The following is a 27,416-nucleotide window of genomic DNA, read 5'->3' on the forward strand; positions in this document are numbered from 1 at the left end:
TCTTATGTTATGTAATTAATTATAAAATTTTCCTGTTGTTTTAAATAAACTAACATTTAAAAATAATTATATGTTAATTACATAGGTTTATTCTTATTTTAGATGTTACACATGGTATGCTTTATATTCATCCGTTTACCTTATCTATTCAGCACATGTTTAACACATTAGATTTTATTTAATTCTTCAATATATATTTAACTCATTCTTCTGCGCTTATTTTTTCAGTATTTCTGTGCAGCTTCTTTATTCGATATCAACATTTATCAGGTTCAATGTTCCGTCTTACTTTCTTTGGGAACATGCAAGGACCTGACTCGGAACAGAGAGCTTACTAAAGCTATGTTCAATAACTGTGGGAAGTAGACAGGATACACAAGAAGGGTATACAAAACCCTTTATTTTTCTCTCTTTACAATAATTTCCCTACTTCGGAATACAAAGACCCACTACTTGTGGTCTAAACGTAAGAATATAAAAATATAACTAAACGCTAACTTAACTTTGAAATAATAAACGTGGAAGATTGGCCTTATATTAACAGGAAGCTGTATGTAGTACAGAGAACTGTTAACACTACAATACGTTTAAAATTATCAAGAGGATTAAACCTCTGGCCTGGAAGGCAACCAGCAACCGAGTAAAACTTCTAAGGTAAGCGGCCTGCCTCGACTAACTCCTTCCTCTCTCTCGCTTGGCAAAAAGCCACAACTTAAGTACTTGGCGTTCGCCAGACAAATTTTGCATAAATAAGTTAACGCTTTTAATTCTGGCCGGAAGTAGAAAATAAGAAGTGATAGTAAAGATTTAAAATAAAATAAACGTTAGTAAAACTTAAGATCCTTACACATTATACATTGTGGGCCAAATGTAATTTTAAAAATTTACATGCAGGATTGAATTAGTGTTTATAACTTTTATTCTGCAAGAAAGAATTACAATATAAGGAGCATGGTAGGGGACGTTATGCATCGGAGCAATGTGATCCACGATTATTGCATTTGCTTGCTATAAAATATCTTTTGAATGTCAAATAGAATTTCATAATATTTTAACTTCTTTGTCCAGTTTTCACTCGCATATTCATTAAAGAGGTTTGGAACCATGATCAACAAATGAGAGAAGAGTTTGATAGAATAATTATAATATCATTGAAAATGCTCGAACTTCCAGAAGAAAATTAAGTCGCCCCTAAATTAGTTTTGCATAGAAATCGAGATTGTGATTCCATTCATATAAATCTTCTTTTGACTAGTAAATTGTACCTTTTATTTTCCAAGATTTTACCATCTTCATCATCTGTGGCATTCAGCTATTTTCCCGAAGCATGATCGAATTCATTTGTCAGTTCATTGTTTCATCAATAAGAACATTGTTTCCGTGTGCATAATATGATGATATTGGCATTTTACCGGCGAGAGATGACACATGCATTACGAACCATTAAATTTGCAATACTGTCATCTCAAACTATCTTATTATCGCTGCATCTATTTAAAATTATTAAACACGGTTCAAGAAAAAAAAAAAAAAAAACAATAAGAGGATAACTACAGGTACGCATTAGAATTCGAATAATCAAACCTAAATCATTGTGATTAAGCTTCCAGTTATAACATGTACATTCGCCTAAATATGTAGGTACTGGTTATTCATAATTTACTGCTTTAAAATTTTATTTAAATATGGATATATTTGAACTGTAATTATGTAGAGTTCAGAGAGGTTTTGTTTTTATCTCTGTGATTCATTTACAATATTAACTTTTGCTTTCTTAGAAATTACCACGAAAGTTCAAGTATGCTACGAAGCCCATTCGTTAGTTAAGTAATGCAGGTAGATAGTTACTTTGCGAATAAAAGCTATTTAGCATAAACCTTCCACGATTAAAACAACAAACTACCCTATGGCGCATCCACCAGCGACCGAGTTTTGAACTGCTAGTTTGACCTGGGTTCATTCCAGGCAAACAAGCAGGCTGCAGAGTCGTTTTCGTGGTTTTATCCACATGTAACGTGGACAAGAGCCAGTATCCCGTAGAAAGTCTTCCATCAAGGCCATCTTAGACGGATAACTCTAGCATCCTTTGCCGTAATCAAACAAACCAAATCAAGTCTGCAGCGCCATGCAATTATGTGGCAGTAAGTATTTAATGCTGCATACAATCCAATTTTAAGTTTCAAAGGAATTCTTTCCGAACGAGTATAAATGAGCTTGTTAGATAGATTTCGAATTTTTGTGCAAGAAATTACTACGATACTTACATACTTATGTCATTAAAATATTTCTTGCCTATGCTTATATATTCAGTACTTACTCATTTGCTCAGAAATTTAATTCGCACCTCAGAACATTTGGCATTGTTATGCACTTCAGCATGTTAATTTGAAATTATAATGTATTTCTCTTTAAATTTTTATTCCTTGAATTTCCTTAGTTTTTCTTGCTATACTTAGTTCTGATTCTATCTTATTGATTTTGTGCAGGAGAAAATAACAAATGATTAAAAACAATTATGCTCGTAGGCAAGTTACAAACATTTTAAACTGACCTCCCCGTTTCGAAATATAACAAAAAATAAATAATAAACTGTATCTTTTGTGTAAATTTTCTCTTAAAAACTTTTTTTTGAAAGAAACATATAATTAAGCAATTCAGTTTAATATTAGGATGTTATATAAAGGATCTTAAATCAAAAATATTTCCGTGTTACAGACAAAACATTAATTTGCAATACGTGTTCAACAAGCAAAAATATTCGTATGCAATAATTATTCAGATTAAATTACAAGATTGTTTAAAATAACATTAAACATAGTAAGTCTAACAATGTTATATTAAACAATGTATTGTGTAACAGCGAACATTATTCAAATGCCCAATGAAATTTAATTAATGTATTAACGGTCTAAGATGCATTCTTTAAGAGCATTATTAGTTTATGTGTAAGAAATAAAAAAGACAACAGAGCTTATTGAAAGGCAAACTGTTTTGAGATTATAAAAATTAAAATTGCTGTTTCACTGCAACATTTTGGCGGGTAATATGGAGTTATACATCGGAGGTGAAAATTGCGATTATAGCGGAATGGAAAGCTTATGCGATGGAATTATTCGCACAGAAGATGGTTATTCTTTTAAAATCCACAGAGTTATCCTTTCTGAAAGATCTGAATATTTCCGAGGACTTTATAGCTTGAATGATCATTGCCCAGATATGGCAGAAACTTTAATTTTTAGCATTGGAGGCATAACCATGTTCAAAATTTTACGCTTTATTTACACTCGAAAAGTAGATCTGAATTCTGATAATATTCTGGAACTACTAATAGCATCTGATTATTTTATTATTGATGAGTTGCTTGAAAAATGTCGTAAATACGTTATGAAGAATGTTTCAATCTATAACTGCGTTAGTTTTTATATTGCAGCATTATATATTCCTCACTTAAGCCTTTTGGAAGTTTGCCATCGTTTCATATTGATTAACTTTCAAGAAATAATATGTAATTCTGGTGATGATATTTCTGAACTATCTCTGGAAACTTTAAAAAATATTTTACAAAATAATAATCTATATGTAACAAGTGAAGAATTTATCTTTCTTGCTATATGTCAGTGGATTCAAAAATACCCAGAAGAAAGATTACCATTGGTTTCTGATTTGATTACGTGCATTCGCTTCACCTCAGTTAGTGTAAACTTCATTAACTTGTTTCTGAATCACCCTGTGATAAAAGAAAATCCATTTTGCCCTGAACTACAAGGACTGGCTTTATTAAATAGTAGTTTGCCATTACCCGAAGATCAACTGATTCAACATCTCTGCGCGTTATACCGAGAAAAGTTAACGATAGAAAAGCGCCAACCAAAAGCATTATTTTTTATCGTCAAGTACTATAGTTCTCATGAGCAACATGATGATGGTATCTATGGTTATGTAACATACGATGAAAATATTTTCATGATGAGGAAGGTAAGCACCTACATCGAATTTTATCCTACACATGTAATAGTGGCAGGTAATAGAGTATTTCTCTTTAACAGTTACACAGATAAAAGTCTCTGTTTTGATCTGGTGACAAAAGAATGGTCATTTATACCTCGAATGCACTTCCATCGTCATCGTTATAGCTTAGTAAAAGTGGGCAAGTATATTTATGCCCTCGGTGGAGTGTCTAACTCTGTAGAAGATGAAATCATCGAACCCATTGCTGAGAGGTTTAATATAGACTTCAGTATTTGGGATGTTGTTAGGCCTATGACGTGCATTGAAGTAGAGGCTGTAGTAATGAATGAATGCATTTATACTGTAGGCGAACACATTCAGGATGGAGAAGTCACCATGAGAGCTGAAAGGTACAGTCCAAGCACGGAAACGTGGACGCAGATTGCATCTCCAGCTACACTTCGAAGAGATTTCTCAGTAACTGTTTTCCAGAACCACATATTCCTTTTGGGAGGGTCAAATGATTCAGGTAAACTGAAGTCAGTAGAAGTTTTTGACGCTTTAACTGAAACTTGGAGAAGATTTGAAAAACTGCCTTACAGGTAATATATTAAGTTTTAAATCTTGTTTTGTTCCAGATGAATAAACGTATTGTGCTTTATCAAATAAAAAGTTTTAACTACTGCTGGAACTAGTAATACAATATGTTTGTTTCTCATTTGTCTTCGTGAAAAAAATATTTTTTCAAACAAAAAATAGCAGTTAACATTGAACAAACTGCTTATCAGCTTCAGACGACTCTTATAATTGTTAACTGAAGATTAATATTTCTTTTAAATTTTTATTATTAATAGAATACTCTTATTTATTAAATAATGAATAACACCGCTTAATTATTTTTACCTAACATACCATTCATGTAAAGTCTTAGAAAAAATCTACTAATATAAAGTTACATATATATTATATGTATAATATAAATGTTGTCGTTTTTATTTTCCCAGTAACAATTTTCGTTTTTCTCTTCTAATTAAAATTTAGAAATAAGAAATCGAGACCAGAGCAAATGAGAGCATTGAACATTTGTTTTTACTAATAATGGATTCAGTACCGTTTAATGCAGAGGCAACATTTAATTTCGCTAAAAATGCTTTGGGGTATGGGTTTTTTATTTCGGATATTAGAAGGAATTGTTTAAAAATTATTAATAACTAGTTCGCTATCTTTGTAAAATCACTTGCGCTCTGCCAGTCTGTACGTTTTTCTTTTTCCATTTGTATTTGCTATTATTTTTCGGTGTTTTAGGCTATTCTAAAAGAAAAGATTATTTTATAAGACTGCTATGGGAAGTTTATTACAAAGAAAATGTAAAACGATTATTTCCATAATCAAGCGAGTCTACACAGCTAAAGATAATTTTCTTAAAGCCGAATTTTAAAGTTTTGTTGTCTTGGCTTAGTGCTGATGAGATTTAAGAATTCGGGAATCTTGGCATGACTTATATCTGAATGCTTTTAAATGCTTATATAAATCATACAGCTGAAGAAAGGAAATACGGTTTTAACTAATTGTTATGATTATAAGTTTAAGGAAGTAAGTCTTAGGGGGAGCAAACGCACTAGTGACTGAGTGGTTAAGAACGTTGAATGCTGAGAGTTCAACCTCAGTTCGATCACAGGTTAATGAAATTTTTTGCATAATTGGTTTTTGTGATTTTGCATATATGCAACGTGAATATGAGCCAGTTTACCTACGAAAATCTCCATGAAGGCATCCATCCCTTTTGGCAAGTAGACAAGTGATGGAGGACGCGAGCACCAACCCTCTACCATAGCGGTTAATTAATTTAGCACCGCGTTCCCCTTGTCTAGAGCACATCAATATGGTATGGGAAAGGGTGAGGGCCCACAGGACCCCTTCACACAAGTCGCCAATTTAAAATAATGCTAAGGTCTATTACAATCTTGTGGGAAATACCATATGTAACGCCGTTATCTCTACAAAAGTTTTCCCGTGAATTTATTTTTGCTTCGATAATCATCCGTTTGTATAAAGCCGTTTCTTTTTGAAAAATGATGAGAGTGTTAGACTCAATGTTATTCGTTTTTTCTTGCTTCAATTCGCATTCATCTTCTCAGCGGGCGGCACTTTTTCTGTTGTATGCGTAGCTCACTTTTCCATCAGTGCTGCTTGTTAATTTGTTTATTACTAGTTCTTGCGGGGAGGTCTTCCTCACATACTTCATATTATCATCTATGAAATGCTCTATGTCTGCTGTAGATCCTATATTATTTAGGCGTAATTTGATTATTCTTGTAAATGATCTAATCTTTCTTTCTGGCATCTTTTGATAAAAGGCGTAGTGATAGTTCTAACGATTTTGTAGGTGATGTAATTATGGTCCGATAAGAGAGTTTCTTCGACCACCATCCAATCTTGTATAAGTGTGGCTGCTGGTGATGTAGCAAACGTATCAAACGTTAGAAGAGCATCTTCTGTATTAACTAGAATTAAGTTATTTGCAGCGAGAAAGTCGTCAAGGTTATAAACCTTTCGGTCTGTGTTGGCATACCTCCAATTTATATTAGAGCTATTTGTACTGCCATGAATATTGCCATAATATAGGAAACTGCCCATGAATATTGTAGCTGCATTAATTATCCCTTGTGTACTTCTCCCTATTCTAAAAACCTAAATCAGGAAAGTTACAACATTGTGTTTAGCGTAGATTTTATTTAAGCCTCTATCGATTTGGAGAGCGAATAGATACAGGCCTCTTTCAAGAGATAGAGTACGAAGTGACTAATAAATATTATACACATACAAAGATTAAAAGGTTCGTTTAATTTCACAACGTAAAAACATATAAATAACTGTTATTTCTGTTTTCAATTTTTATGAATAATTAAGAAACTTTCAAGTAAGAATCAAGTATTTGTATACGTAAATATGTATTAATGAGTTTACCTTTACTTTGACAGGTACTCAATTCCGAAAGCTATAATATTTGAAAACAAGCTTGTTGTTGCAGATCAGAGTGGCCATTACCCTTCAGTTTACATAAATAATATGACGGAAAAGTGGAGAAAATTTAATTGTAAAACTTTTCAACCTATTCATAAATGGTTTTTTGCTGCTGTTGAAGACAAATGGACCATTAGTGCTCTCCGTGATGAAGCTAATAAGTGTAAATCAGACTGGACTATTTTAGAATGATTTCATAACGAAAGATTTAAATCTAGTGTATGAATTTAAAAAATTTGCTTTTTTCTTTTTTCAGTTATACAAATTATCTTTGATTAAAATTCCTTATAATTTCACTTCTGTTAAAATTTTTATTTCAATTTTAATCATCCGACAAAGACGAGCGAAAAATTAAAATGATTTTTTAATCCTCAACTTGATTTCTTATACTGATGAGCATAAATGCTGTTGATTGAATAATAAAAGGAAATTATATAAATAAATTATTCTAGTAGTCATTAATGAATATGCAATGTGGAAACTAGCCAGTTTTCTTAAAAAGTCTTCCACATAGGCATCGTTCCCTGTGCGCAGATAGCACTCGAGTTGATTTGCCTTAATGGGTTAATCTAGCCTAACGTAAATGGATTCTGCTGCTTTTACCTTTTCAACTGTTTTAGATGCTTTTATAGTTTCGATCTAACTAGTAAATTCTACATATGTCGAAAATTATTTGACAACTATAAGAAGCTATAGGTGTATGGATTTAGAAGATTTAGAAGACGTCAAAACTGTGAGGAATTTTCTTCCGTGCAGTTCAGCATTCAAGAAAAATTCAACTAAAGCAGCGGAGAAAGTGATACGAAAAAACCAGCGTATCACAATTAAGAAACACTACTTTTGGTCATTCATGTTAGATCAATCCATCTCAACATTTACCCTGAGATAATGTTACTACAATGTCTATGCAAAAATGACAGTCGATATTAGCTAAATTTTTCTGTATCTGTATGAGGATAACAGTGAAGCATTTCTAATCAGTGGGGGTAAGAGGTGAAAAAAATTCTAGGATAATGAAGTTCGGTCAGCGATGGACGAGTGGTGCATACATCTGCGAAATCAATATTCCTCTCGATATCTATATGCTTAGTGTATCAAGCGCTGGCATAGTGCAGCCAGAACTTAGATCGGGACTCTGAGAACAGTATTACTGTAATTACCTCTACGTTTGGCAGCAAATATTTTCAGTAACAAAAAATTTCCTTTTCTCGTTGAACGCCGTAATAAATTCTTAAGCATTAATTGACAGATTTTAACGTAACAATAAAAAGTAATTATGCTTTACTAAAATGAAAACTGAACTTTTTTATGATATTATGTGTTTCATTTTCTAATTATGAGCTTTCACGACCTCAAAACTTTCCCAAACATTTATGTCTAATGGCGAGAAGTCTCCTTTCAAAATATAAGTACATGATTAAAATTAAAGTAGGCAATTTCATTAATTTATTACAGATGCAGTAAAAGAAAAACGCATAAAGATGTAGTGCAATAAAACCTTTTTTAATGAAATTAAAGGTTTCATCTCAAATGCTCGATATGGGATTTAATAATTCTATGAAGTACGAACCATAACATGTAACATATATGACTTTTACAGAGTTAGCATGGTATAAAATATCTTCTTAAAAGGCGAATAAATATGAATTAAAATACAGTATGTTAAATATAAAATTATAAATTATTTATTCAGATAATTAATAATTACATGACTACAAATATAAATTAAATGAAAACCCTTATTTTGTTTTCTCTGCACTAAAACCCCTAAAATTTTATTTATCGGCTCAAAATACCTGTTAGGCTTTTTATCTTTCACTGGTTTAAATATGCCATTTTCTTGTATTTTGTCAAGAAAATTAAAATCCTTTCTGCTTCATTAGTGCAATGCTATGGCGAAACGATCGTTATTTCCAAGCGCCAGTTTTACTGGTGTTAAAGGTTTTAAATCGTCTACGCTATCATCCTGTCTTCCTGCTTTTACAACAGCTGTGACATTATCAGCATCCATCCTTTCAAAAGTAAATCTCGACACTTTTATCGACTCTTAAAAAACATTTTCAGTTGTACATTTTATAGAACGTTATCTTTAACACTGAGTAACACGAGTGTCAAGTTTTACATAAATACTTATTTGCGTCATTTGTTTTCATTGTGATTGTTATTTCTATAAAATCAATAGTGGAGGGAGTAGTGTTTAATTTTCCATTCAGATAAAACAAGCCCCATTTTTTGATCATATTTATATTTTCTAAATAAATCTGTATTAAGTTTGTATGGTTATTTTATTTAAATTAACCAATTATTTATAATTTCAGTCTAACTTCACTTTTCTGTTTCCTCACCATAATTCAAATTAGCTAGTATTTAAACTGAGGTTTGGAGATAATAAATTTTTCAGGCCTGTTTATGCACACTACTTTAATTGCTGTCAGCTATCATAATTTTTAATTATTCGGCTTTACGTTATCATTGCCAACATTTGAATTTGTTACGCCGGTAGAGTTTCTGAGCCAGCTTAGATGAATATTTAATTTATGTAGTCTTTGTATTTTATTTATTTAATTTATGTAGTCTACCCTTAAAATTGAATTTGACTGTTATTTAGTTGCATGACCACGAGCTATGGCTGGTTTTGTTAGCACAAGAACGTGCATTTATGTTCAGATTTCTGTTTAACTAAAAAGATTATTTAAACTTTTATCTGACTCTAGTTTCAGATATAGCGATTATTGGTTTCAAATATAGACATAGTGATAATTCGTTATTAGGGGATTTTGGACAAATTAACTTTTACCAGATCAAGAAAGATCCCATAAGTCTCATTTCCAGGAGAGAATTTACTAAATGGTTTCGGGGAAACTAGTTTTCGGACTAAAGAAATTGCCACTTTAATTAGTTATTCTATAATTTTAGGAAATTCTGTTATTATTCTGGAATTGGAAATGAGGTAGGGATGGAACTTAAAATATTTAGCTTGTGTGTTTCTCAGTTCCTGTTCCGTTTGGCATCTGATTCTAAGCACGTTTACATCTGGAGGAAGTCATGAACACGGAATAGTCACACTAAAATTTTTAAGTGCGACCATTATGAACCGCCATAATGAATGATCTGCATATGTGATTGTGACCACATATTAGGGTGGAACGAAAACAATTTTTGAAATTCATATTGTCTGAGTCCTTATATGGTTCTAAAAGGGCTAGAACAAACTATATTCAAATTTTAGCACGAAATATTAATATTTTGATGTTCCACACCTCAGGTGAATATCTGTACTGACGTTTTAATGCTTTTTATGCTTTTTTCATTCAGATCAATTCTGTCAAAAACGCCATTATTAACGTAAGAAATTGTTTTCCACACCAAAACATAAAATTTAATGCCATAATATGCTACTATATGGAAGGATGGGGTTCTGATCTGACTATTAGTTCTAGATTCTAGCAATCACGTGGCTTTCATGATCTTTCAAAGACTTTTTATTGTTAACTAACCGCTATGATGCAGCCAGCTATCGTCTAGTTTCTAAACGTACCGGAGAACAGACGTCCTCTAGACAAACGTCGTATCCAAGTACCTCTCGACAAAAGTCCAATATCCAAGAGAAGCATTAAATTTAAAAACTGCATAGAATTATCGCCCTCATTTTTCCGAGTGGCAACAGTGCTGATATCAGCAACAATGGCAATATCAATATATCAACAACAATGCCTGCGTGCCATTGTTGCTGCGTGCCATCGATTTGATGCGATATAATCAAAAAGAGAAACCTAAAATAAATTTAAAAAAAAAACTCATTCGAATTTTGAGGTGCGCTGGCTCTTGTCTAGATGAACCTATGTACCAACGTTTGTAGGCCTGGGTCTATTAGCTTACGTGCAGCACGAACGAAAGACACGCACAAAGACATATTCTTCCTTTTATTATATGTAGAGATTAGTCAGCCAACAGAATTCTTCGCCTTTATGTATCAACCGCCGAAGGCAGACGTCTTGAAGCTACTAGCTGAATATTTTATAAAGGTTATGTGTCATCCTGATTTGAAATAAGGAAAATCCCGAGAGGAACACATGGTGCTCGTCATGTTCACGGAATGATTCAAAAAATCGTTCTTATCCGAAAACTTTAAGGCACTCGTTCACGAAATTATTCAGAAGAACTGTTATCTTGCTCACTCTGAAGTATCCTGTTAGCGATGTTGGAAGATGAACGAATACATATTCGTGAATATGGCCTGAGAATAAAGCTGAAAGCAAGAAAAGCTGACTGCAAGGAGAGAATACAATTTGTGCTTCCCAAATTGAATTACAAGGCGGAGAAGTATTTTGAGATAATTCGCTGGGACAATCCCTTGGAACCGTCGGCTACCTCTAACCTCAGCGACGAAGACATAAGATTGATTAGAAGAGGTTCTCAATTTTAAATAGGAAAGCTTTCTTGAAATTCTCAAGTAGTAGAGAGGCATACGAGACTAGTGACAGAAGCGTTTTCGGCAAAATGTGCTGCAGAAACTAGGGATAGTTTCATACGCACTCGAATCAAGTACCGGAACGAACTTAAAGTTCGACACCAAGATGAATTTCTTTGCTTCTTTGTGGAACCTGAAAATGACAAGTGATTAAGCTGGAACTTTTTTACAAGCATTTTTTGCCAATTACAAACTTATCTTAGGTCAAAAAATCACTAAAAAGTATTGTTAAAATATTTTGATGGTTTCATTAATATTAACTTTGAATTTTTTTTATTTACGTCGAGTGCAACTTCATATGTGATGAATGACACCTCATGTGATGGTGTAGGAGGGATAGTGATCAATGGATGAACACTTCTACACCTATTCGAATGCCAAGATATACTGAGACCCTCACATAAGGTTTTCATAAGCACGTATTAATTTCCAATTTTTATAGATGGCCAGGTATATCCACCCAAAGCTACCTCGTTAATGCGTGTCTTGAAATAAAAACCAAATTTCCTGATTTGAATTGAACAGAAAACTTAAGGAACATCATTAGAATAGTTGCTTCCCAAAGAAATGCCTTAAATTCCTTGAAGGCGGCACTAGTTTAAAGCATGAAACTTGCTGCCTCAAATTCTAATTAACCACTTAAATAAATCTATAAAATCACATTGTGATATTTGCTTCTGAGATAAAAGGAGATTATATTCCCATGAAGGTTAAAAATCTGCAGTTCTATCTAAATATTCTCGTTTTCTAAACTTTTATTGTAACATATATCATTTGTTTTAGTTTCGTATTGCTTTATGTCATACTTAATCATATTATGTTTCTAAGATTGCATTTTTGAGTTAGGATGCTATGCATTATCCGAAATAAATTCACTTAATTTATTTAATTATTCAGATAAATCAATGTTTTTGTGCATTAGTTAATTATATATATAAATCAAATAATGTTGGACACCTGCATAGATTGCGTATTTCACCAGTTAGCTTGCTGGAGTAAAATTATTTCACTGAATTTATAAATGTGAACTTCTCAGTTACAATTGCTTTTCATACATGTAAAGAAGAATATTCTGATTGAATTAAATTCAGTCATTTGAATTCTTACCTAGGATCTGATTGCGGCTTAATAGCAATTTTATCCTTCATCCAGGTAATTGAAATGGGTTTATCGCCAATGGCTTCGCATTTCAGGCGAGTTTTATGATTTTTGCGAACCATTTCTGCCATAAACTTTGACTGAAAATGAGCAGCAACTGTAAATAAAAAATAAGTAATACATTTAAAACTACAGAAATGATACTGCAAGTAAAATATCCATAAAATGCCACATCTTAAAGAGACGAGGCTTTATATCAATGACGTAATTTAACGAGGAAAAGGGGTGGTAATTTTATACTGGTATTATAAAAACCTAATGAGGCAGAGGTTACAAACTATTATCTCATATGTTATAACGCAATAACATTTATGATACTGTAAAAAGTTTCATAAAAATTATATTGTCATATATTTCACGTCTTGTCATATGTCAAGTTAAAAGCAGGTAATAAAAAAATGCTTTCTTTACTATTGCTTTGGAAAAAAATTAAAAAATATTACAAAAATGACTAAATGTTTAAATGAAACTGGAAATATTAAGCTTTCATTAGCATGAAGCTAGAAAATCAACTTGATTTCAAATTTTCTCTTAAATGGAGTGCATACTGAAATTTATGTTCAATGCAAAATATAAATCATTCAGTTAAATTGTAGTACTATTAAATAAGCAGTGCCTAAATAACAGAAAATACTTAACTGTTGCGAATTGAAGGAATGTTTGAGTAACGATTGTTTTTTAAACCACTCCTTTTTTGAGTTCATTTTTCAAGATACTTAAAAGAATTCACTCCAAATATAAACTCGGGGGAAGGGGGAGTCTTGGGAACCACCTATTTCTTTTAACTTACATAGCAGAAGAAAATTATTTTGCTTGCCCCCTTAGTTGAAAAAATAATTCTGTTTTCAACTAGATAGAGTAAGATGAAAATACGTATGCGTATTAGAACATTTGATCCAGCGCAAATGAGCTCAAACTCTTGAACATTAAACATTACAATATTACAATAAAACACAAAGGTCCTAAAATTATATAACATTAATGAAAAACTTAATGCCTAAAAAGAAATATTTATATTATTTTGCAGCAAGCATACTTAAATACACAGAATTCAAAAATACACAAATTTCAAAAATTCCAGGAAGTGATTATAGCTTCAACTTTTATGGGGGGAAAAAAGAAAAAAAAAAGAAAAGATGATCGAAATATTTATTAAAATGCAAAGTTATTCGGGAAAACTAAAATAAGAAAATTCTTAGTTATATTTCATCTTGATAAAATTTGTAGCTCTATCTTTAAACATCTTCTTGCCTGTATTAATTAGTTTGGATTTTACAGAAACTCTTTATAGAATTTTACTTATACAAATAAACAGAACCTTAGAACTGTCCATTAAGGAACACAAAGTGCATATTAAACGAAAAAAACTTACAAATCATATACTGATTCCAATTTCTGGTCTAATGACAATTAAATTAAAATTTTCATGCAGCCAAAAATTATCATTAAGTGATTAGAAATGCCAGTTCTAATTTTAAAATAATAGATGAAATTAAGCTCAGGAAAACTTAACAAAAATGGGTATGTTATATGCTAAATGTATGATAACATGCCTTAGCTACTAAGGCGTATTATTTTATTGAAAGATTAGTTTACTAAATCCCGTAAGATTGTATAAAGATTAGAAACATGAGGAAAATGTCATAAAAAGAATTATTTTATAATATTGAAAGGTGCAGAATATTTCAGCTGTAAATAATGCGTTTAATAACAATAATATATTCTCCCCTCAAACTGATCTTTGAAGATAAACACACAAAAAGACTTTTAGGTATTATGTAGTGCATTCCGCATTTATCGTATTTACTCTAGATTTTTTACTCGTACTGCTTAGGTTTTCAGTCTAGATACTTAATATTTGTAAATTTGATTCGAATCTATATGTCACTTAACTTTGTTGAATAAATCCGTTAATTATGATCATTAGGCCTTTCATTAGTTTAAATTATGTACATAGTTCCAAGCAGAGATAGTACCATTATATGAAAAGTATGGGGATTTTATATAAAGCGAATAATTCAAATCTATATAGTTTATTTTAAGAAGTGCATTGATAGCTTATATTCAATGGAGAACAAAAATTTTATCATTAATCATTTTGTCCTTGTGGTTGTTTTAAGTTTCAATTTTGTTTCTGAAAAATGTGCACAGCCAACCCTTATTTCATTATAAAATTTATATCGCAAACCTTAAAAAGTTTGCTTTATTTTGTCAATTAACTGATTAGGCACACGGTAAACGTTGATTATTTCGGTTTCAGGATGTTAAAGCATCCTGAAACCGAAATATGTGAGAATATGAACGTGTATTTGCCTACAGTGATGCTTGCATTTGCTTTTTAATCTTATTTGCGTAACTGAGATAACAAAACAGCTGAGAATTCAGGATTTTGAAAGCATGAGCATTATGCTTATGGAACCTATCCGTATGGCATCAAATTTAAAAAAAAATAAATATTGTCTCTTGATCTCAGATTTGGGTATACATCATGAAAAGTAAAACTTCTGTCTTTCGTTACTCTAATAATTCTACTCGAAATCTCCCAAACAAACCGATGTTAACTTTGAAAAAATAATTAAAGTTAATAATGTTTGAAAATAAGCCTCTTCCTTTTTAATGAGCTTGAAATTTTGCTTAAAAATTTTAATTCTTTTGAATTTCCAATTAGATTTCAAATAATTGTATTATATTTTGCTATTTGATTAACTTCAGTATAACGTGTACTGAAGTGTTACGTGTTTCCTACGTCGCCCTAATCGGCATGATGGTTAGTGGTGCAATCTGCTATATTGTATTTTCCAGATTCCCAGAGAAGACATGGTTGTTTGTAAATATATAGTGTATTCGTTATGAGGGGTCTAAAATCCGACGAGACAAGATATCTCCTCAGCAGGTTGGTAACAGAGTAAGAGAGGTTAAGAAAGCCTTCGCTTCCTTCGCCTAGAGTGTTCTCGATTAAAATAGAGATGCAGTGTTAAGTACGAGTACTATTACCTAAAATGCGCCCAATCTTGTGTTACCTAAAATGTGCCCAATCAATTATACACGATTTCTTCTTTTTGGCCATGCCGATTTCTTAAATTGAATGAAGATTCTCTTATCTCAGCAGAATAATAATTAAAAAAATCCACTTACCAATAATTTTACTTGCACTGTTTAACTCTAAAATATTTTTATTTTCTGACCTATAATTTAAATTTCGTCCTAAATTAATAACAGGATACAAACGCCTCTTTTATATATATCGCTTAAAACCATTTTCCAACAATATTTCACTACAGCGCAAACTGACAATTGCTCAGATTTGTAATGTTTTTACATTTCAATAATTTTGAAAACGATAAAATTAAAGGTATTCAGATTTTCAAATTCTCCATAATTTTTGTCCGTTATGTCTACTGGTAGAATTGTAACTAATAAAAGTCTAAATATGCTCACATGTTCCTCCTTTCCTCCAATAATAAGAAACTACAGCCGATTATCTTTTCACATTTTCATTATTATCACATTTCTGAATGTATCACTAATTTTATTAGCTGTATCTTTTTTAGTACATTCATCGACTTATCTAATTTGGCTGAAATTCGAATCTAAAAAAATCTCTAAAAAACTTTAAAAAAAAGAGAGAGAGAGAGAGAGAAAGAAGTTTTAGTAAACGATCATTTAATGACCTTTCTTTCTGCTCCATTTTCGTGTTTTTTTTTTATTCTGTATTCTAGTCTTTCCGAAAAGTTTGTCGGAGAAAAAAATCTCTGGCCTTCAAGGCAGAAAAACTGACAAGTCACTAGCTATCTATGCTTTTAAATAAAAACCGCTACGGTGGCAAAATGCTTTCGATAGTATTGTTAATGAACCGAGATATAAAAAGTCCGGAGGAAAAACCTGAGGAGAATTGTTGCAGTACACAAACACTCAGCTAACCGTAAAAGAACCACATGGCGAAATACATCTTTAAAAAACAAAAACCCTTCTCCTCGTGTTTATGCATTATGCTAAATCAGGAATTGTTTCTTATCTGTGCGAGCAGAGATTATTAAATTCAGATTTAGATGGACATTTACAAAATGCATAAAAAAATTTATGAAATGGAAATGGACTTCACTTGGCGTGTATTTTCTTCGCAACAATTTTCTACCCTTCATTTTGGAGCTTAATACACAGAGAAAATTTATAATGTAATGTACTCCACAGAGTATAACAGATAATAACAATGATTCCTTTTAGTATAACAGAATTTACATGTCATTACCCATGGCTCAGTCAACCAGGGACCATTTGGCGCAACACAAAGAAAATTACGGAAAAGGAAACAGCATTTATTTTTCGATTTTCATTTTTCTCCTCTTGTTCACATGAGTTTCAGATACGGGGAGGGTGGAACTAGATTAAAATGCAAACAAATAGAATCACGACTCCATGTGTAAAAAAGCTGCTTCGAAAGCATTTCACTGAAGTTTCCAAAATCTGAAACGTGGTAAAAGTACTTAAGCATGCTGCTGATAAATTTTCCGAATTCTTTTTATAGTTTGGATGTAAAAGAAGATATCAAATTGACATTTTTTTTTAAACAAATGCAATTTCTAAGTTCTTAATCACTTCTCTTGGCGCGAAATTTATTTTTAACTATAAAATGAATGTTTTGGGAAATCTTCAAGAAACGATTAAAACATGTTTAGTTTAAATGCAAAGGTTTTCCAACTTAACTTAATTGAAAGATAGTTTCCCCCCCTCGATTAACAGTGAAATTTACTGAAGGAAGCTATGGTTCGTTTCATTTCACAAAAACAAAGATTAATATCATTTGACATGAAATGAAATCACAATAATAATATATACTTTAACCTCTCTTGAGAAAAAAAGCGATATCAGTCTTAAGAGGAACAACTTCGAGCATATTACAATAAATTTCAATTCCCCCATACGTGGCTAATTAAATTTCTCAAACAAATAAATTTCATGAAAACAGTAATAGCAAAATTTCCGAACTCCCGTTAATATAATATAAAACTTCTATTAGTGCTAAAACTTATTTCTCAACGATGCAAACTTAATCCATTTTTTCTAGTTTTTTAGTGTTCACTTTTCTATTACCTACACACCTACCATATCAAACAATCATATTTACATAATTACTTCAGAGATTTACTTTTGATCAAGACACGAAATCTAACATTATTTTATTAAAAATTCGAATAATTTACGCATCTAAACGTATTTTTAAGTGTTTAGTTAGAGCTTCAAATGTCAGTGAATTGGCATTAAATCATACCTTTCCATATATGCCTACACCTTTTTATAAAGAAAGAAAATGGTGTAACTAAGGTGAATCATGTTGTATTTAGGAGCAGTTTGTTGTAACATCATAACGTCTCGTATTGTTTGGTAGCATAAAATGTACGAAATGTATGAAGACTTAAAGTGAATTATCGTATGTCTTGTGACAGAGACTGAAAAAAGGGTGTGAGAGATCATTTCATTTAAATCAATTAAAAGTTAACAGAAGGCACCATTCGTGCATACAGAAGCCAGCATTTATGGTTTAAGTCAAAGGTATTAAATTTAACTTAATTAAGTAAAAGTAAGTTAGCAAAACAAACAACAAACTATACAAACAGAGTAAATGACGTGAATAACGCAACGCCGCAAAATATTAATCTCAAGAGAATCAAATTAGCAACGTCGCCTTCAGCAGGCAGAACACGCTTTGATTCTACCCTCTAAAACGTTTCTTTAAATACTGTCTCCTTTCTACCTCATTTGAATATTACGCGAGCTAGAAATTTACATTCTATCAGGAAAATGGGAAACAAGAGGGACAGAAAAGCAAATTAAATAATTATTGGTATAAATATTAATGATTATTAACATAAAATAAGTGATTCATAAACTCAACGAGACCTTACAACATACTTTATGAACGCACTAATCAGTGCTAAATTTTAGAAAATGTACTAAAAATTCAAAAGTCTAATATTTCAAGCTTTTAAGCTTTCAGATGAATCAGATTTGATACTAAATTTAGAACTGGTTGTAGAATTTTTTCTTTGCTTGCTGTTTTATCGTTAAATTATAAACATTAGATTACTTATTGCTTTGGATGAATCTTTCAGATATTTGCACAGAATTTTGTTTGTCAATAAGATGAAATATTTTAATGAAAATTGAAATTCCTTACTCTTTATACATCCACATTTAGTAAAATTAATTTCATGATTTGGGAAACATGTTTAGCCAATGTAAGTGTTATACTTTTTGTTTTTGAGTATGAATGGCCAATCGACCTTCTAATGCTTTTTTAACCATTTGAGATCCCTAATTTAAACTTAAAATAAAATAATGTTCTTGAAAATCGTCTTGACCATTTAACTACAAGCACTTTATGTTTCAAATACGAAATTTTAACATAGATAACGTTCTTTTTATTTGTTGAATTAAATACAGATTAAACTACAGTAAATATGCATTATAAATAAATATAAATTAAGCGCTGAGCTGAAATATACATTTAGAAGCGGTGTAATATAATGCGTAAAATTAGTATAATCCTGGGAGACACTTTTTGTTCGAGTTTTATACTTTCATCGTAACACTAACATGGACCAAAACTCAAATCCAGAGAAGATCACAGTATATCATTTTAAACATAATTGCTTACATTATTCGTTAGTAATGATATGATTTTAAATGACTAAAATAGTTTTAGGACTGCTTTAAAAATCTACGAACATGCTTTCAGAACATATAACTTTTCTGAAAAATTAGGAATTGGATTTTCAAGTAAATTATTTGAGAAATCATTGCTAAAAACACGCAAGTCCACACACACACACACAAAAAAAAAAAAAAAAAAAAAAAAAAAAAAGTGTGGGGGGGGGGAACTAAAGCAGCGAAGCAGCGAAAAAAGTTTAAATGTACAATTTTTTTGCAAAATTACAACAACCATGTTCTGATTTTTATGCTGAATTTTTGGGTTAAAGAGATTTCTCTATCTATAAAAAGCAAGTTACTACAACATCATCAATTTTTTTAAAAGGAGTCGATTGGAAGATTTTTAGATACTGAACCACGGGCATAGTTTTTTTGGGAGGGGTAAATCCAATGCGTCTTTTATATCCTGAGAAGTATGGGAAAATGAATGTTGCCATGAAAAAATTACATAAAGGAGAATGCGCTTTACTGCGGATTTCAATAGCTTTCACAATGCCTCTTTCATTTACGTAAAATACCTAAGTTTATCCATTTAAAGTTTATCTATTTATTACAACTCTATTTGTTCGCAACTATAAGCGATACTGTCTTGTTTTTGTTCGCGAAAGCTCGTAAAAAATGGTATTTTAGTTGATATGCCTCTAGAAGTAGCGTCTACATAAAACCTTTTCGAAATTATATGCATAATTTTGGGTATGTTATATTATTGTTCCAACGTTAATTCTGCGATAGTGGAAATGTTATATTTTCAACCTGTGGTAATTTGAAACGTAAATTTAAACTAACACACTCTATCACAAAAAATATATACACCTAGAAGAAATCGATGCACAATAGCGAAACTCGCTCAGCAGGAATGTAGTCTGGTGAGGCCCATATCACACATGCATTTGGTTCATACGAAAAACTGTTTCGGACAATTTATCCGTCTTGTTTACTATTGAAAGAAAGATGCGCGATTTTTTCATGCCACAACTTCTTAATAAAACGATCTTTTGTTCTGAATTTGTAATCCTTTGTTTATCTCCTCATGCACTAAATGCATGTTAAGTTCCGTGATAGTAGTTCGTTTCCATCTCCGTGTATATATTTTTTGTGACAGAGTTTATATGATAAAAATAGTTCCGTAAAAATAATCGGCTTATGCTAATTCGCGCTCAACTGTAGGAAATGAAAATTTTAAATCATACAGCTGCATTAACAATCTGAAGTTTGGGTTTCGAAAACCAAGATTTGACATTAATAGACTCTGAAGCAGAGAAATAGAAAAGCGTGTTTAATACAATGCATTCAAAAAGAATGATAACAGAGAAATGATTTCTGAATCCATAATAAGCATACTGATTGTCACATGAAATATGCATTCTATACTACCTGAACATAGTACATGTAGTGTGAAACTTCTTATAAGATGATTTTCAGAAACTGTAGCATTCCGCCCCATTTTTCAAAGATAAAGTCTTCTTCGTTACATATTACTATTAAATTTGCTCTATATTAAGATAATTCGGTTGTTTTTATCAGCTTTATTAAGTACTGAGAGCAAGTAAATAATTGTGAATTAATAATAACTGAAAATGAACATTTTGGTACCCATAAATAAAACATGAGACCCGGAAATAAATATATAAACACAAATTAAATGTGCATCTAAATTTGCTTCTGTACACCATTTTAAGTTCAAAATTTATCTTGGATTAATAGCTCTTATTACATAATGTGTGTAATATATATTCTTTCCAGATTTGTCCCCCGTCGTGATGGTTTTCATGTCCATTCGGCAAATTAGAATTTTGGTACAGTTCATATAGTTCAGAAATAGAGTTGATACGTTTGTAATAACTTTATGAGATTTTGAATTTTTTCCCAATGGCGGGCACTTGCCTTTAACGGTATTGCCTCTACTAAGTCCAGAAGTGGTGGCCATTTCTGTGGAGGCACCTAATAGGCGGTCACCGCTACCTCCTATGAAGGGAGAGACAATTTTACATCCATGCCTTCCCCGGGATTCGAACTCGGGCCCTTTGGTATAGTAGTCTGGCTTTCCTAACCACTATACCGTCTGGGCGACCATTTTGAAATAATAATAGCAAGTTTTATAATTATTACTTACTATGAACCTTGAGCCGAACAACTTTGCTGAGCCCCTGACCAATCCCGTTAGAAGCTTGACACAAATAGTATCCAGCATCTTGCTCAGTCGCATCAGTTATGGACAGGGAACCATTTTCGAACACTTGTATGTGAGGACTACTGACGATGGACTTGTAGTCTCTAGGACTATCTCCTAGATACATTAAAAATTATGAATTATTTTACTAATTATTTACATTAAAAATTTTATTATTTATTTACATTTATAAAAATGTTGTAGAATCAACATTAAAATAAATTTAAATTTTCGCAAATATATCATTGGCATGGCAAAGACTGAAATTATCTGATTTAGGTACACTTGCGGAAACACGTTACTTGCACACGTTATGATTTTTACAGTAGAGTTATATAATTTTTATGATTCTTTTCCAGCCAATGTCGTACATATTTGGCATCTTCCTCTCTTCTGTCTCTTTAGGAGCTTTAGCACGATAAAGGAATAATTTCCATACTGGAAATACTTTCATAAAAGCTGCGTATAAGAATTTGAATTTGTTAGGATTTTACTCAAGGTATCATGAAATGAAGTCATAGTAGAAAATTTGCCTTTCTTTATTATTATTATTATTATTTAAATTGGAATCATGGGTCTATCATATAGTTTACATACAGTTTTAAACACCTTATATATCTGTAAGCAGATTTATAAAGTTATTATATCAATCAGCGTAGATAAAAGTTGCATGCATTGCCCTCTATATCCATAGAAATTTGGGCAAAGTATCACTTTTACATAAAGTTTCAACAACGTTTTTCTTTCTATTTTAACCATTTTTACCAACTGTATTCTTTATGCTTTCATTTTATTTCTTAGTAAATAAACTGAGTAGATCTTATATTGGATTATTTACACATTGCATGCAATATCTGCCGTTATATTTAGAAATCATTGCTACTTTTGCAGTAAAGATAATACTATATTTGAGGTAGATAAGGATGATGATGATGATGACAGAATGGCAAAATGAACATCAGAAATTTTCTCATTCGTAATGCATCATGAGTTATGAAAGCCATTAATAATGACTAATGAAAAAATAATGCAAAATAGAAAATATAAATAAATAAATTATTACTAAAGTTTCATTATTTGTCAAAAGTTTATCATGTGTCTTGTATTACTCTTTCCTAATTTCAGCCATTCATTTTAGAAATATGCTAGTAGGAGGACACGTAAAAAATAATAACCATGCAAGTAAGATGCAAAGTATTAATGAGTAAGTGATTCGACAGACAAAAGATTACTTTGTAGAGCTTTCTTGTTTATTTGCGGATGCCAGTTTCGGGACATTTCTGCTTACAGCTTTCCGGAGCCCCTATCTATCATTTCTTTCCTACATGCTAGTTTCAACTGAATGTCGAAAAGCCGTCCATTCATCCTCAAATAGGTTCCAAAATCTGTTTTGCATATTACAGAACAGAGTATTTAATCTATGTCTATGAAATATCATTTTTAATTGGAAACTTCTTTGTTCAATAACCGCATAAAATATGTGTCTCATTTCAAAATTTTTCCTGTCTAATTTTACTCATTTCTTAAAACTTGAAACATGTATCTATAACCATTAATTTAAGAGATACTTAGTCTTACTATCTTTCTGAAACTGCGCATGAAAACCAAACATAAAAAAGAGTACGCAAAATAAGCTTTATATTGCTCTTAGACAGAATGATTTTCAGCCGTCAATGAATCTAAAACTTATTTCTTAAATAAGTCTGCAAATCAATCTGTAAAATTTTAAACAATTAACAATAGTATACAAAAATGTTTTATCAGTTGGAGAACTTTACTTAATGTTTTTTACCTTCAGATTTTGTCCATCTGACCCTCGGTTGTGGAAAGCCTTCAGTTTGACAGTCAACTGTTATGCTTTTACCTTTGACAACGTAAACATCAGATGGTTCAATGACCCACCTAGGTGGCACTAAATGAGAAAATAGTTTATTAGGTGGCACATGTGTTAATAAATAAATAACATTCTTCCAAATATTTATAAACTTAACATAAGAGAATTAAAGAGCTCAGTTATGATACCGTGTTGTACGTCATGGATATTGCATGAGATAATTGCGTGACAAATCTTCATCATCAGAAGCCACGTTAGCATACATGATAATTCTCTCGGGAGAAACGAAATGAGCATTAGCGTATGACTGCTGTTACAAAAGATTAAAATTATGAGGAAATTACTGTACTCAAAATTAAATATTTGCATTCAGAATTCAAAAATATATGTTCAGAAATTAAAAATTTAAGATGTACTATTTTAGTAGATGTACTACTTTAGTAAATTTGTAAACTCCAAAGTAAGTTTTCAAAAACCAAATTTGTGTTTCAGTTATATGTTACCAATATTTAAGTAATAACCTCTTTGATGGACAAAACCTTACATGAAATTAAGAATAATGACAATTCAGTTACTAAAGCCATCATAAGAGAAGGCTCACATGTAAGGAGTTATAAAGAGGTGAAGTGCAGATAAGGGTTAACTTCAGAATTTGTTAGTTTGTCAGAATTTGTTAGATCTGTAGTCAACGGTTATTTGTATTTCACCTCAGTATGTTTACTTACATGTGAGCCTCCGGTTATGATAGAAATTAAGACAAAAACGTTTCTGTATTAATGAGAAATATTACGTAGCATCAGGTACACCTTACATAAAAAATGGAACAGTTCTATATCCCCCGTTTTACTGGGCCGATTGACGACACTTAACTTGCATTTTTCAGGTCTCGAAAGCGCGACTTAGGATAAATATTAGACTTATATATAGAACATTGTACTAACATAGTAATTCATACTCAAAGTCGGACTTTTCTGAAATAACATAACTTTTGTTTTTGCACATTTCGATTCTATGAATCAAATTATGTTAAAGCGACAAATTTTGTAAATGTCGCAGGAGTAGCTTTCAAAAAGTCAGGTAATGGTAATTAAATTTGGTATATGTTTATTAATATCTCTTTTTTTATTAAACTTACTTGATTACTTCTTTCACAATTCGAAATTAGGTTCAATCGAAATAAAATTCTCAGCAATTTTCTGATTTTTTTTTAATTTGTATTTTTTAATAATTTTTATAAATTGTTAAAAAAATTGAATTATGACTTATAACGTTCGTCTTAAAATAGATGTATTTCTAGGCGTGTCTGCATAACATTAGAGAATGTGTGTGTGTGTGATTATGGCAAAGCCTCGAGGGCTATCTGCCTAAGAGGAGGGATGCCTTCGTGGAGGACTTTCTAAGGGAAACTGGCTCGTATACACGTTACACATGGTGAAAACCACGAAAACACCCATGCAGCCAGCCCGTTCGCGGGATTCCAACCTCGGACCGAACTACCAGTGTTCAGCGACTTTACCGCTCGGCCGCTGGTGGGCTCATAACATTAGAGATTTTTATTCAAAATTTCCAAAGATATACATAAATTTATATACTGACGCGTTTAGCATATAACGCCAAATGTGCTTTATGCACTTAGTTAAAATTATTTGAAAGTATGAGCGGTTCACCTTTTCCGCTCATGCACAATGAAAAAAAGGAAACGAAAATAGGTAGTCTAAATTAAAAATTTCGCCAAGTGAATTATTCTTGGCACAAATTGAAAAAAAGGGAGCCAAGATTTCCCTGTAAGTCTTTCACCAAATATTTAAATATTTGGACATTATTTGAGTAGTTGAATTTTGTGACCAAATGCCTATGTTAGAACAATGCAAGATATATATATATATATATATATATATATATATTCTAATTCGAGCTTTTGAGACATGAAAAACGAAAGTTAAATTTCGTCAATCGGCACAGTAGAACGGGAGATAAAAAACTGTGCAGTTTTTCCCTCCCTCCCCTGCAGGCTGTACATTTCTCAGTTTATAACTTCTGTAAATTTTTATATTCTAATCCCTGAGCGAAAGCATATTTAAAGCATTCAAAATTTTTCTTCCAAATTTAGCAAACTTCATTAGGCAATACTTCTTAAATGCTCATAGAAAAATAATAGGTTACACATAATGCCGCTGCAGCTTATGTCGAATTTCATAATTTAATACACAATATACATTGATTCAAACTTTAATCACGTTATTAAAATCAATATTTGACTGGATTTGGTTTTTTATAAACGCATTTTATTTCATCGGAATAATATTTATTTATTCATTTTAACTTTCAGACTAAGAAAGGACAGATTCACTTTATGTGCCATAAATGACACTCAGTGCTATGAATCCTGAAAAACGAAGAGTACATTTTAGAAATAAGGCTCTTCTAAAAATGAAATATTTGGACTAAAACGTATAGTTTCAAGCAAATCTATACTGGAAGTATAAATATCGGATTAGAAAACTATAGTAACAATATTAATACATCCTAACGTATTATTTCACCATGCAAAATAATAAACTTTCAGTGTTTAAATGCTATACATGAAATTTTACAAGAAAACAAGCAAATGAGAATACTTAAACTTTTTCTATGGTTCAAATCTGGAATCTGACTTTCAAATGTGAAATTATGTTGGTTGTGAAGCGAAGGAAATATAAATCTTATACTCTTTCTTTTTATCACCTTGGCAAAATGCAAGCTTTTAAATTTATTTATCGAATTTAATCAGATTTTAACTGCTTAGTGAACTGAGCAACTTGAAAGCAATAATTTACATTTTCAAACTTAGCTAGCATCAGATTACGCTTAATCAGTTTTTAGGATGTTGAAATTCGGCAAAACGTACTACGTTTAATTTTTATTTTGATTAACCATTCTTGATTACTTAAACAATAATAGTATTTTTTACTAGTTAAAACCTTTATTTTAATTTCAATAAAATATATATTAGATGCAGATACAAATAGATACAAAACTAACATTTCTAAAAGATACATTTAATTATCTATATAAGATACTTGGTAGAGAAAGGTTTTCTTTACACCTTTTTTCTTTTGTTTTCGTAATTCTGAGCAGTTATATAAACACTGAGTGTCAGAAAAGAAACCATCTTTTAAGCCAGCAGAAACTACCCTAAAAATGAAGCACTCCCAAGAAGCGAAAAGAATAAAACCAAAACAAACAAGTCCAAAACTACAATGAGCTTAAAAAGAGTATCCCGGCACTCCCAGAAGAAATCAAAAATCACTTGTAAGGTTCAAAGATCTTAACATCAGTTACTTCATGAAGTAATATAAATTGTCAATGATGAGAAAATACCCAAAAATATCGCAGAAAAGCTTATAGTAGAGTTCCGAGTAGAAAAAATTGTAATAAGATTCGGGGAGCAAGAAGATTAATTCAGCGCTCTAACAGGAAGGAAGAGTAGCTCAGTACTAAAGCGCAGGGTTTCCATTGCTGTTTCTTAGGTCGAAAGCTCCAACCTATCTTACGCTGTTAGTATTTTATTCAAAATTTTCGTTAAGTAAAAACATTTTTTTTTTTAAATTTTTTATCCTCTTCCCAGGATCTTCAAAATGTTTCACCAGGGTATGAATTTCGAATTTTTCTACCGCATTGCGAAGTACTACTTTGTGTTTTGCAAATGAAAAGGATTAAAAAATTCAGTTCAAGCTAACAGCTCTTCCGGATCTAGGGACTTATTCATAACGAAGTGCATTCGACCACGAGTATATTCTTACGCTATAGTATTATATAATACTATAGCGTAAGAAGGATGCAGATCCACTTGGCCAGTGAACGATTTTAGATATTCTTACTCTTTCAATATTTTTTCTTGATGAAGGAGACAATTTTATTTTGATAGTTTAAATCATATTTAGGAAATAAAGCAATAATAATGCACGCCAATTTAAAATTATGAAGGTTTATCCTTTGATAATATTTGTTCTTTTAAGAACTCTGCCTTAGATTTCTGTCAAAATTTTAGGCGTAGAATAATTCTGTTTCTGGAAGAAGCAAGTACATACAAATTCTATATGTATAGTTGTTATGCGTGAGCA

At 31.4% G+C, this 27,416-nt stretch overlaps 2 protein-coding genes across 4 annotated transcripts in view; one reads left to right on the plus strand and one right to left on the minus strand.

Moving 5' to 3' along the window:
• The window catches only part of LOC118197664 (cell adhesion molecule Dscam1-like), a 927,954-nt gene that overhangs the window by 253,641 nt on the left and 646,897 nt on the right, over nucleotides 1-27,416 (minus strand). For all 3 annotated transcript variants that reach the window (XM_085816877.1, XM_085816876.1, XM_085816875.1), the window contains exons 10-12: nucleotides 23,272-23,391; nucleotides 21,423-21,596; nucleotides 12,551-12,698 (exon numbers count right to left, since the gene is read on the minus strand). In XM_085816877.1, the coding sequence (XP_085673003.1) occupies nucleotides 12,551-12,698; nucleotides 21,423-21,596; nucleotides 23,272-23,391 (442 nt within the window). The remainder of the gene's footprint in view (nucleotides 1-12,550; nucleotides 12,699-21,422; nucleotides 21,597-23,271; nucleotides 23,392-27,416) is intronic.
• On the plus strand, nucleotides 3,046-7,164 carry LOC146997168 (kelch repeat and BTB domain-containing protein 2-like). Its single transcript, XM_085816385.1, has 2 exons — nucleotides 3,046-4,550; nucleotides 6,930-7,164. The coding sequence occupies exons 1-2, from the start codon at nucleotides 3,046-3,048 to the stop codon at nucleotides 7,162-7,164; spliced, it is 1,740 nt and encodes a 579-aa protein (XP_085672511.1).

The sequence above is a fragment of the Stegodyphus dumicola genome, chromosome 5, assembly GCF_044657685.1.
Source record: "Stegodyphus dumicola isolate Sdum_Otavi_A_Nest chromosome 5, ASM4465768v1".
Taxonomy (NCBI): Eukaryota; Metazoa; Arthropoda; class Arachnida; order Araneae; family Eresidae; genus Stegodyphus; species Stegodyphus dumicola.